Source organism: Oncorhynchus tshawytscha, linkage group LG23, assembly GCF_018296145.1.
Source record: "Oncorhynchus tshawytscha isolate Ot180627B linkage group LG23, Otsh_v2.0, whole genome shotgun sequence".
NCBI classification, from domain to species: domain Eukaryota; kingdom Metazoa; phylum Chordata; class Actinopteri; order Salmoniformes; family Salmonidae; genus Oncorhynchus; species Oncorhynchus tshawytscha.
The window spans coordinates 15947766-15960803 of NC_056451.1; the positions used below are offsets into that span (position 1 = coordinate 15947766).

The 13038-nt window shown below is 42.5% G+C and overlaps 1 protein-coding gene across 6 annotated transcripts in view; it reads right to left on the minus strand.

The window, feature by feature from the left end:
• The window catches only part of LOC112222810 (protein cordon-bleu), a 60082-nt gene that overhangs the window by 32712 nt on the left and 14332 nt on the right, over positions 1-13038 (minus strand). For 2 of the 6 annotated variants that reach the window (XM_024385595.2, XM_024385600.2), the window contains exons 3-8: positions 11233-11448; positions 8186-8396; positions 6226-6454; positions 5254-5298; positions 4605-4693; positions 4113-4190 (exon numbers count right to left, since the gene is read on the minus strand). In XM_024385595.2, coding sequence (XP_024241363.1) covers positions 4113-4190; positions 4605-4693; positions 5254-5298; positions 6226-6454; positions 8186-8396; positions 11233-11448 — 868 coding nt within the window. Of the gene's footprint in view, positions 1-4112; positions 4191-4604; positions 4694-5253; positions 5299-6225; positions 6455-8185; positions 8397-11232; positions 11449-12488; positions 12612-13038 lie in introns of all 6 variants that reach the window. The other 4 variants (XM_042304718.1, XM_024385596.2, XM_024385598.2 and 1 more) reach the window with 4 other exon arrangements.

Here is a 13038-nt window from a genome sequence, read left to right on the forward strand (position 1 = left end):
ATGCACCTGTGGAATGGTCGTTAAAGTCACTAACAGCTTACACACGGTAAGCAATTAAGGTCACAGCTATGAAAACTTAGGACACTAAAGAGGCCTTTCTACTGACTCTAAAAAACACCAAAAGAAAGAAGCCCAGGGTTCCTGGTCATCTGCGTGAACGTGCCTTAGGCATGCTGCAAGGATGCATGAGGGCTGCAGATGTGGCCAGGGCAATAAATTGCAATGTCCGTACTGTGAGACGCCTAAGACAGCGCTACAGGGAGACAGGACGGACAGCTGATCGTCCTCTCAGTGGCAGACCACGTGTAACAACACATGCATAGGATCGGTACATCACACCTGCGGGACAGGTACAGGATGGCAACAACAATTGCCCGAGTTACACCAGAAACACAATCTCTCCATCAGTGCTCAGACTGTCCGCAATAGGCTGAGAGAGGCTGGACTGAGGGCTTGTAGACCTGTTGAGGCAGGTCCTGACCAGACATCACTGGCAATAATGTCGGCTATGGGCACAAATCCACCTTAGCTGGACCAGACAGGACTGGCAAAAAGTGCTCTTCACTGACAAGTCACGGTTTTGTCTCACCAGGTGTGATGGTCAGATTCGCATTTATCGTCGAAGGAATGAGCGTTACACCGAGGCCTGTACTCTGGAGCGGGATCGATTTGAAGGTGGAGGGTCCGTCATGGTCTGGGGCGGTGTGTCACAGCATCATCGGACTGAGCTTGTCATTGCAGGCAATCTCAACACTGTGCATTACAGGGAAGACATCCTCCTCATGTGGTACTCAGTTTCATCCTGACATGACCCTCCAGCATGACAATGCCACCAGTCATACTGCTCGTTCTGTGCGTGATTTCCTGCAAGACAGGAATCTCAGTGTTCTGCCATGGCCAGCGAAGAGCCCGGATCTCAATCCCATTGAGCACCTCTGGGACCTGTTAGATCGAAGGGTGAGGGCTAGGGCCATTCACCCCAGAAATGTCCTGGAACTTGCAGATGCCTTGGTGGAAGAGTGGGGTAAGATCTCATGGCAAGAACTGGCAAATCTGGTGCAGTCCATGAGGAGGAGATGCACTGCAGTACTTAATGCAGCTGGTGGCCACACCAGATACTGACTGTTACTTTTTATTTTGAAACCCCCCTTTGTTCAGGGACACATTATTCCATTTCTGTGAGTCACATGTCTGTGGAACTTGTTCAGTTTATGTCTCAGTTGTTGAATCTTATGTTCATACAAATATTTACACATGTTAAGTTTGCTGAAAATAAACGCAGTTGACAGTGAGAGGACGTTTCTTTTTTACATGTACAGTACGTATATGCAAATATTACAGTAAATCCAAAGCCTCAATCTTCTGCCGATTGATCCCATGCCACAAGAGAGAAAGGGCAGAGATAAAACCTGAAATGCATTTTTAGACATCAGACAGCCTTCAGCAGGGACTGGGGAGTGATTCTTGGCCAGCGGCCAACCCTCTCCTCCCCAGATGAACTTTTCACACTGCGCTAATGTGTTCATGGCGACCTTCTCAAATGAAAGTGAGAGTGGCTAAACTGTTAATATTCCAGCTCACTGAGAGTCCCTCAGTATATCCACTGCATGTTCAATTATGAAAGACCAATAAAAAAATATGAGCTGGCGCACACCCAGAAAAAATGTTTTGTGTGGAGGTGCTGACTAACGGCGAATAAACTATCAAAATAAAGAGAGTCGCACACTCCATACATAAACTCCCAGTAATTCACCAACGTTTCAGCATCACTGTGCCTTCTTCAGGGTAAATACTTGAACCCGGTTATGTTGACAAATAGTGCAAGTAGTGCAACCAATGACAATAGTGAGAGGTGTGTCATAATGAATAAGTTAATTAGAATGAATTGAGTGAAACTGTTAAAAAAACAATATAGTTAAGGCATATGAAATATATTTGGCTATTGTTATCATATGCCAACATAATTGAATATTGCACATAATGTTAGCATCAACATACATGATTGTTTAATTCAATTTCACATATTTAATTGTTTCCTATTTAATTTGTATTTGTTACATGTAATTTTTTGGTTCAACCTTAATGCATAGTATGCATCGTCAACAGGGGGAACATATTAGGTCTACGCTGATAAGCTGTAGAAAGAATATATCAATTTATAAGAATTTTCATAAGAAAGGTCTGAGATCAAAGTCAATATTCAGGCCACTAGGGATCAATGTTTTTAGATAGGATATCCAGAAAAGCCTCCCTTTGTAGTAGTAGGATCTCCATGTTACCTCTTCTCCTTGGTAGAGCAACATGCTCAATGCCTGTGTATTTGAGGGAGGAGTGAGGCTAAACTGTTAATATCCCAGCTCTCTGAGAGTCCCTCAGTACATCCACTGCATGTTCAATTATGAAAGACCAACACAAACACACATTCCAAATTTAGGGAGAGACTATGGTAACTTTCAATTGGGATCCGTGCTGTTGTTGTACTCAGCTGTTGGAACGGAATGTTCCATGCAGGGAATTGCCATGAATTCGTAGCATACGTTATGTAATCTTAAATCAGTTACAGACCAGAGCCAAAAACGCTATTGGGCCTTTCTTTGTTATTAAAGTTTGGGAAAAGTTCACCTGAACATCTGTAATTACATGCTGGAGGCAATCAGAGCTAACCACAATGCCTATCACTCATGCATATCCAAGGTGGAAATGCATTTTAAGTGGAGTGCTCACTGCCAAGACTAGAGACAGATGGAACCGAACATGGCCATCTATGATGATTTAGAGGCAGCAACACGCCCTTATTGTCCTCTCCAAAGACAAAATGTGATCTGATATAGTTTTATGCTGTACAACAAAAAATAACTCTGGGAAAACAGACAGGATCATTTCTGGCATGCCTTAGCATCTCTAGAACTGTGTCTCACAAGCAAAGCAATATCATTTTCATTCCTTTAGATCATACACCATGTACACAGTCCTCAACATATCTTCCCATCAGTTTGTCCAATGTCCTGTTCTATTCCAGTCTGTGTTATGAACAGTCCTCAACATATCTTCCCATCAGTTTGGCCATTAGTGGTATCCAGATAGAGTAAATGTTGCCAGGTATAGTATGATGATGTAACATAATCGCTAAGATTACAGGGTGTGTGTGTGTGTGTGTGCGCGCGCTCCCCCTGGGGCTTGACTCAAATGAGCAAGAGAGATCCACCAAGTTCTTATGGGAAATCCAATAAAATACCCATATTGATTTGAGGTGTATCCCAGATGGATGCCGGTAATAGATTCCACTATAATTGTATAAAACTGATTAAATTACCTTCCAAACAGGTAGCCTGTTCAATGTTTGCTCTAATATAATAATGTTTTAGCACACATGCACACCACATTCAAAGAACTCCACGATGGAGTAGAAAATATTTCCAGGAAACCGGCCCTACTGCTGTAACTACTATGGTTTTACAAACTTACTATTAAATACATTATATATGTCACTGAGTAAAGCTGATCAAATAATAAGAAATCATTCAAGGCTTTAATTTACTTCAGGTTGACTTGCTACAGAAACTTTAAATCCGTCAAGGTACTGTAATTGACTGAGGGGAATCAGAAGATGTGGGATAAGCTTGTCAAGTCTGCCCTCTACTGGTAAATGAGCAGAACAACAGACAATCATCTGTAACCGAGAGGAGGCACAGGCTGAAAAGTAGGGTTGCAAAATAATGGTGGCTTTCCCAAAATTCCTAGGTTTTCCATAAATCCTTGTTGGAGAGTTCTGGATTTCCTGCTTATTCCCTCCTGATTCTTTGAATTGTACAACCAAGATTTCTGGAAAAACTGGGAATTTTGGGATAGTTATGGGAATGTTGCAACGCTAGTGAAAAGAAAACCAAAGTTGAGCTCATGTGCTCTAATTTTTGTGGGGCATAAAACGCTATCTGTTACAAGGTGGTGGGTTTTGGAAAATCTACAATAGAATAGTACTCAAGAGCATTATTTATTTTCTGCTAAATTAATGAGATTGCACTTATTGAATGAGATTTGAGTATTGAAAGAAAATATAATGCAAGATATCAAGTAACACACCCAGACATTTCAGTGGGGTTAGTAGTACTTACATTGTAGTGTTTTTCAGTATTTTGAGTAATATTATAATCAAGACCATCCATGTCCATAGTAGGTGACTGTTCTTCAGTCTGAAATGGAATGTACATCTAACATGCATGACATCAGAATGCAACTACAATAGAAGCATGACATGTAGTTATTTCAGTTATTTGACAGATGATAGCAGTACTCCTACAGTGCTAGGGTTAAAAAAAACTTTTCCACGGGGACAGCAAAATCTACAAGACTCATTATTTTTATGGAAAGCCATCATATATATGTTGAGCTCAAGAATAACAGTAGCTATTTAAGTAGAAGATTTAAGACAGAAAAAAAAAATCTTCTTTTTCCTGCATTTGAACATACATTAGTAGTAAGTCAACAGTTTGAAGTCAGCTGCAGACACACACTCTATGTTCTAGATGGTATTATGGTGCTTAGTTAGCCAAGCCAATGGGATTAATGTCACTCTGTTGGAACACAAGCGAACTGTGCCGTCTTACCTTTGATTTCCTTCTGTTGAACTTTAAGAATCCGAGCAGGCCTTTGTTCTCGGCCCCCCCGACACTTGAGGTGTTGGAACGGAAGTATTCTAACAATGAATGGACAGACACTAGGTTTCAGTTCACTCCGAAATGAAAGGGTTGGCTCACTGAGCTAAAAATATAGGCTTTCATTCATGCAGTTAATTCATTAACCAATGGGATGAAATAAACCACAGCTAGAACTATGCTACATTATGCAAGTCATGGCAGTTATTAAAAGTTTAACTCAAGCATACAACAAAAATGATTCCCCATAAACACACACTCTCAAGCCTCTATCTACAACCAGGCAGTTTCAACAGTAGATGGCACTACAACTCAACTTTTCCAATATGACAATGCATCTATTCTTCAACCTCTGAAAATAAATCTAACAAACAGTCATAACACACTGTAAGCCAGAAGGAAAGGGAAATAATATTGACTGTATCTTATATTGGATCTAAGATATGTCAAATAAGCAAACAAAACACGCAAGATTGTCCCATGAGGAGAAAAGGAACGGCAAAGTGGGGTTAATGTGACTGTACAAGTGACTGTTAAGCTACAGGTAATGTCAGTAGAGCATTGTGGATGGGAACAATAAGCAGCATTCAGACAGTAATACCTGAGTAATTTAGAGCAGGTGCAGAAGACATTTTAGGTTGACGAACTAGAAACAATCACAGGATTTCAACAACATTAAGGGTCCTTGTTGCAATGCAGACTATCCTTAACTACACAAGATTCTCTCTTTAGCAAAACTATACATAATTTCCTATGTCATTGGCTATGCAATCCCCCACCCCTCCCACCCCTGCCTACAGAAATGGCAGAAACAGTGAAACTACTAACAACACTGACTATGGTATTTGACAAGTGCCTCTAGTTTAACTCAAGCATCAGTACATCTCACTAGGCTTTGTAGGCAGTGTTCTAATGACTAACCGTCTATATTGCCTCTCTAAGGGCAGAGTCATAGGGGGCAGAGTACACATACTGGAGGGCATGTGCTTATCGAAGCTCATTTAACCAAATATGTAAACACAAGCTCACTTATTTATTCTGCAGAGCCACCCTGATAAGATGAACTAGCCCAGACTGAATTACACCCCATGTAAACATTACAGGCGCAGATGTAGCTAGCTGCAGTAAGAAAGAAATGCATGGTACTTTGATTGAAAACAATCTCACGTGTAAGTGCTGATTATAGATGCAGTCAGGGTGTAAAAGCGTGACAGAAAACGGAGAGTTAAATTAAATATACGATTAAACAGGTTGAGAAGAATAAGAGGAACAGTAATAGTTTGTTAACAGAGATAGGTTGGTACAGTTAGCCTGATCTCAGATCTATTTGTGCTACAATGTCAACTCCTTTTGGTTACATCCATTTCAAACTTGATTTGATCTGGGACCAGGTTAACACTGCAGATATCATGTGAGGACATGGAATAGCCTGCTCCCAGATCTGTTTGTGCCGTCTTGTCAACTCCTATAATCATTGTCGTACCGTAGGATGACCATAGGAATTGGCAAGAAATATGCTACCATTCTATAGGAAGAGGTGGAGGGAGATGGGGGTATAAGGTGGTTTATTTACCGAGAGTCTGGTCCAGTACGTACAGCTCTCTGATTCCTAGCTCGCTCAGACACTTGTCTAGCTCCAGCTCATGGTTGCTGACATTGTCCTTCAGCAGCAGGACATGGGCCGGGTCAAAGTCACACTTCTCACAGATGGCTGGGACCAAGCTCCCCAGGGGCACCAGGGGACTCACCCTCACCACCGCCTTCTGGCTCCTGTGGTAGTTCACCACCAGACGCACTGTTTTCTTTACAGGGAAGACAGAGTGACTTTAGTGCCAATGGATGGATACAGTATTAAAGAGTATTAGAGAACCTCCTAGGTTCAAATAGTGTTTGTTTGACCTTGAGCTTGCCTGCAATCATGCCGATCTGGCACTTCAGGCAGGCTCAATCAAATGCTCAAAGTATTTGAAATAAAACGTTCAATTTGAACCCATGTCTAAGTTCAGTAATTAAATGGGACTTGATAGTAAAGATCTCAGCAGTACACATTCAATGGGAAAAACTAGGGTGGAAAATATTGAGAGAGACAAAAAAAAGTTTGTGTCAGAATCATTGGATAAACCATGATTAACCAAAAACTTCACTCCACCTCACTTAAAAAGAGGTTATGCTTTACTTTCAGCTTTTCCCTTAGAACGTAGACATTTGTTGACAGGCCTAGGGGAGGAGGGGGGGTGAGACTGGGGGTCATTCAAGACTAGCACTCTAAGGTAACTGAGGCTCGGAGCCAAGTCGAGGCCTGACAGAGAGGGCCTGTGTGTGGGCAGCCACTGCCTGGTCAGTCCCAGGGTGTTTGGTGTACCTATAGAGAGGGATCACAACAACAGAGCCAGCAGCACTAAGAGGGTTGAGGTGGTTGTTATGAAGAACACAGGTTGCATCCCAAATGGCACACTATATAGTGCATTATTTTTAACAAGGTCCCATAGGGATCTGGTCAAAAGTAGTGCACTACATAAAAAGTAGGGTGCCATTTGGGACAAACAACAAAAGATACTGTTATCATGGAGGCCATGACGGTCACACACCAGTACACGATGTACAGACTTCAAGACTCTCCTTCTGAAAACATCATGTCAAACACTTACCAGTCAAGGGTGTGTAACAATCACAAGCACAACTGTTTTTGTGTGTGGCTCTTTGCTAATATTTACTGAAGCAAATTATTTAAAAAAGGGGTTTATACTGTACATGCTTATTACAAATCATAAAATCCACTACAACCACATCATAATGCATTATTCCGGTTGGCTTTAAGTAAAATGTTACCCACAATGTCGATGACTCAGAGTGAAATAGTGCCAGACTATGGCCATCAGCCAAAGGGAGGTCAAAGGGAGATAGGGGGAGCAGGGCCACCAGGGCCAGTGAGGCCTGATAGTAGAGTAGAAATAATGCATGGTAACTAAAGGTAAGGCACTCATGAAAAATTCACATGCTAGGTAAGTAGGAGGAGACTAGGAGACACTGGAGACAGAGAGAGAAGACACTCAATCAGCCACCGAGAGCCGGTAATAATCCCACTGGTTTAGAGACTGGCTCTACAACACCTGCTGCCTACCTTAGCATGAGCCCTTTTTGGTTTTTGTGGTCTTTCCTGCTGCAACGATTTAGTGTCAAAAGGTAAAGAAGGGCGATCGCACGGTTACATAGAGAATCATACATCACATTTCCCAGGTGTCAAAGGTTAGGTTCAATGAATGCTGAAAACATCTTATTCATTGTATCCCAAAAACAGTCAACAATACCCACCCGTGCACTACAACTCATTTCCAATAACTTCATGAAGTGCAACATACATGTGCATTCTTGGAAGGCTAAACAGAGGATAACTATGAATCCTCAAGTTACAATAAACACAGCTCATTTCTTATTAACAGTCACATTGCAGCTACATATCCTCAATCAGTAGAACAGACAAACAAACACACATAGATCTCTCTATATCAGGGTCAGGATCAGTAGGTACTCACCTCTGGCACTTTAGGCGGAGGTTTCCGCACCACTTTGTCCTGCAACACTTTCTCCCTGATGCTTATGGCAACAACGTCCAGGGACCCCAGCAGGCTGTTGGGTTTGAAGGCTAGGGACAGGCCCTCGCTGGACAGCAGCTCCAGGGTGTGATAGGCTGGGTTCAGGTGGTACCGGCTGCACAGATCCACCAACAGGTCCATGAGCGCCTTGCTGCACAGAGAGGTGAAAGCAGCACAGGAAGCCAGGCTGAGTCACAGACAGGAAGCCAGGTAGAAGTAGAGTCACAGGCTCGTCAGAGTAGAGTAGAGAGTAGCGGAACAGAATAGACCAAGGTAAGTCCCTATTCTCTAGTTAGCGCACTTCTTTGACCAAGGACCACTACTTTTGACAAGACCGTTATGGGCTCTGGTCAAAAGTAGTGCACTATATAGGGAATAGGGTATCGGTTGGGATGTGACCTGACTGACAGATAGGGTTACCTCCTTTAGCTCCAATAGGAATACCTGTAATTACACTCATGCCGCTCGGCTTACAGCATTAGATAAGCCTGCAAATTGGTACATAAAAGGCTGATTTAATGATCTGAACTCAGTGACGTGTTAAATGAATTAGAAAGTTAAATTAATTACAGATAGGAAATCTAGCCTTAGTCAATTGACAATAAAATACCCATCTGGTCTACTTATAATATATGTATGCAGGTAAGGAAATTAAGCTAGCCTGAGGCTAGTACTTTGCAAATAGGGCTAGTAGAAAATGTGCCAAACTAGCCAGTCAGGCAAGTGGCATTTTGGATTTCAAATGGCACAGATTTGGCTAGAATAATGTAACCTGGGCTAGTAAAAATTGTAGTCTACTAGCCTGACTGGCCAGTGTCCTAAATCCTTCACTTGAGAATGTAGAATATCTTAATCAATCCTGATACAATGTTGTTTTTGAGCGTCATATGAAGTCCCATGTCATGGAATGCAGAACGTCAACTGACAAGGTGTCAAAGGGTAACTGTCAACCCAGGACTGAGAGAAACTCAAGGATGCTTTCTACTGCCTGCTGGGAGAAGACAGCTCATATGACAAAACTGCTAAAGGGCTGCTCTGAACAACCAACACAAATACCAGGGCAAAGGTTGCTCATCACAAGTCTTACAACTGCATCATAATGCATTACACATTAGCTGTAGGATGGAGAGTTATGGTTCGTTTGAAAATAACAATGTATTAATTTATACTACAACTTTCTTCTTAGAATAACGTATCTAGCTAGCATGCAACAAGCAAGCTAACAAGCTAGCATGCAACAAATGCAACAATTTAAAAGATTTTACAGAGTTACAGTTCATATAAGGAAATGGATGTGGATCAGAAAACCAGTCAGGATCTGGTATGACCACCATTTGCCTCATGCAACGCGACACATTTCCTTCGCAAAGAGTTGATCAGGCTGTTGATTTTGACCTGTGGAATATTGTCCCACTCCTCTTCAACGGCTGTGCGAAGTTGCTGGATATTGGCGGGAACGCTGTCATTCTAGTCGATCCAGAGCATCCCAAACAATGGGTGACATATCTGGTGAGTATGCAGGCCGTGGAAGAACTGGGACATTTTCAGCTTCCAAGAATTATGTACCGATCCTTGCGACATGGGGCCGTGCATTATCATGCTGAAACATGAGGTGATGGCAGCGGATGAATGGCATGACAATGTGCCTCAAGATCAAGACAATCCCGCCGGTGATCTCAAGACCATCCCAAAGAAGCCGGATGTGGAGGTCATGGACTGGTGTGGTTACATGTGGTCTGCTGTTTTGAGGCTGGTTGGTTGAACTGTCAAATTCTCTAAAACGACATTGGAGGTGCCTTATGTTAGAGAAATTAACATTCAATTCCCTTGGCAACAGCTCTAGTGGACATTCCTGCAGTCAGTATGCCAATTACACGCTCGCTCCCTCAAAACTTGGAGCCATCTATGGCATTGTGTTGTGTGATAAACCTGCAAATTTTAGAGTGGCCTTTTATTGTCCCCAGCATCAGCTACTTCATATGGGGCAGCAGGGTAGCCTAGTGGTTAGAGTGTTGGACTAGTAACCGGAAGGTTGCAAGTTCAAACCCCCGAGCTGACAAGGTATAAATCTGTCGTTACGTCCCTGAACAGGCAGTTAACCCCACTGTTCCTAGGCTGTCATTGAAAATAAGAATTTGTTCTTAACTGACTTGCCTAGTTAAATAATGGTTCAATTTAAATATGCCACACCTGTCATGTGGATGGATTATCTTTACAAAGAAGAAATGCTCACTAAGTGACGTAAACTAATTTGTACAACAAATTTGAAAGTAATAAGCTTTCTGTTCGAATTAGAATTTTGTTTAGTAACTAGTTGAAATGTTACTGATAGTCTAAAGATGGACTATCCAAATGAAGTGTTACCCAAATTACTTGGCAAAGAGCATCACTTAGAGTAAAAGCCAATGGAAAAGACGGGCCCAAGTGAGAGAGATGACGACCACTGTACGAGCCTGATCCCAGATCAGTTCTCTGTCCAGAGCAGTTGGCAAGACTTCACAGACAGACCTGGGATCACTGTCCTATATTGGTTCACCAAAAAAATACTGTTAGAAACTCTCACATGCCACTCATTAACAGAAGCCCTTGTCTTGTTTTCTGCATGAGTCCTGGATGGCCTAGTCTGATTCACTCACTGCTCCAGCAGAGAAAGAGAGAGACCCTCATTAAGGCCAGAGAGGCTCTGGCAGGTCAGCTTCTCACAACACACACACACACACACACACACACACACACACACACACACACACACACACACACACACACACACACACACACACACACACACACACACACACACACACACACACACACACACACACACACAGAGAGAGATTCTGGGAAACTGAGGGAACCTTTAAAAGGCCTCTCCGATCAGATACCAAAGGCCACATCCACATACATAAGAGTCTGTGAATTGAGGGTCGAAGGGTTAATGTGTACGTGTGCATATGCATATGTGACGAGTGTGTGGTGTTGCCTGTCACCTGCCGTCCACTGTGCTGCTGGTCTGGTAGCCTTGAGGCAGAGTGATGTGGAGGTCTACGCTGGTCCTCATCATGTTCTCCTTGGTGTCCATCACCATGCTGCCCATACTGCCCTGCGCTGAGCCTCCCCCGTCAGGCACTGCGTTACGGAAGATTCTCCTGGGGGCGGGCTCGGGGGCCAGGGGCGGAGGGGGGGCTCGGGACTTCATCCTCTTCCTGAAGGATGGACAGAGGTTAGGCATAAGGTTAGGGATAGGCATAATGCTAAGTTTAGTTTTATAATCAGATATCTTAGAGCGAAATCGTCATTTGCAGTTTGGCCGGATTGTGGCAACTTAGAGAAATTAATTATGTTGTTTTGTTTTCTCCCAGAAAAGGCAGTCCGGTCATCATGGTGATTCAAAGGGAAATAGAATAGACAAGACTTTGAACAACATTGCTGTTTTGCACTGGGATAGGTGACAACGAACATAACAAAGGCAACTTGAATGGCAATGACTTTCTGTCTTTCAGTGAGATTACATAAGCAAGTCTGTCTCCAGATATACAACGGTTGTTTATTGGTTGGCAGGGTCACAGTGGTCCGTGTTGTGATATACCATTCAAATCTGACACCAAGGACTTTCCGTATCGTGATTGGTTCATTATTATAAAAACTTGATGCAGTGATCTTTTTTTATAAATATAAAAAAGGGGAGGTGCTCTACAAGCATCTCTGGGTTTTTAACCCCTCCTGCACATGTTCTTTTCCTTTGCCTTTTAAACCTTTATCATATTGTTTTGTAGTTTCTTGTGTGCAAATAAATAAAACAATTATTTTATACAGTATAGAGATGATGTAACCATCTAAACACACAAGGATAAAGATAACCAGCATGCATTGCAATTCATCCAAACTCATGTCTGTCATTATACTGTGTAATGCTTCAATATATATATATATAAATGAATAAATAGGCATAAGGCGGCAGCTCTACACTGCACCAAAATACATGGCACTAACTGCACTGATGGCAGGACTTTGAAAGAAGATTATGTAAATCATTAGTGGTCCTAACTTTCACTACACCTGACTCTGTATGTATTTGACACGTGTCAGGAACAAATTGTAGCCTTGTCTCAGCACACACCATTATCTCGACTATAATATACAGTTTACAATGATTCATGCCTTTTCCCTTCTAGGTATGTTTAATAGCTACACACTTTCTCCCTACTGAGCAAACAACAGTTTGAGATAAATCTGCACCACTCACGTCAAGTCAGTCCTTGGGCTTTTGATTAAGCGTTCTATATATCAGTCCATGTTTATAAATCCTTCCCAAGGCCTGGGGCTACAGGGAAAATGTCTCTTCTAGGAGCCTCGAAGACAACTTGTTCTGTGAAGGTGGAGAGTAGGCGTGCATGTGAACATTCAACAAACTACCGTGCTTAGACTCTAACCTCACCTAAGTTAATTATTAATAACCAAGTCCGGCATCCATCCACAGCCCCAAAGTAATTGAACCATTGAACCACAATTGTTCAAAACAAAACACCAGAGAGAGGGCGATGAAATGAAAAGAACTTCATGATCAAAACCAGTGTACTGCAGTATACCACTATGAATGCGTCAGGGAGACTGCACCTGTGTGTTTGATATTGGGACAACAACTCGTACACCTCCGCTCGAGACTGAGATCTTAGCATGCCCTTGTCTCCAGAGTCAGCCAACGCACACACACGCGCGCACACACACGCGCGCACACACACACACACACACACACACACGCTTTTGGGCGATGAGAGAATCTCCTAAAGACAGAA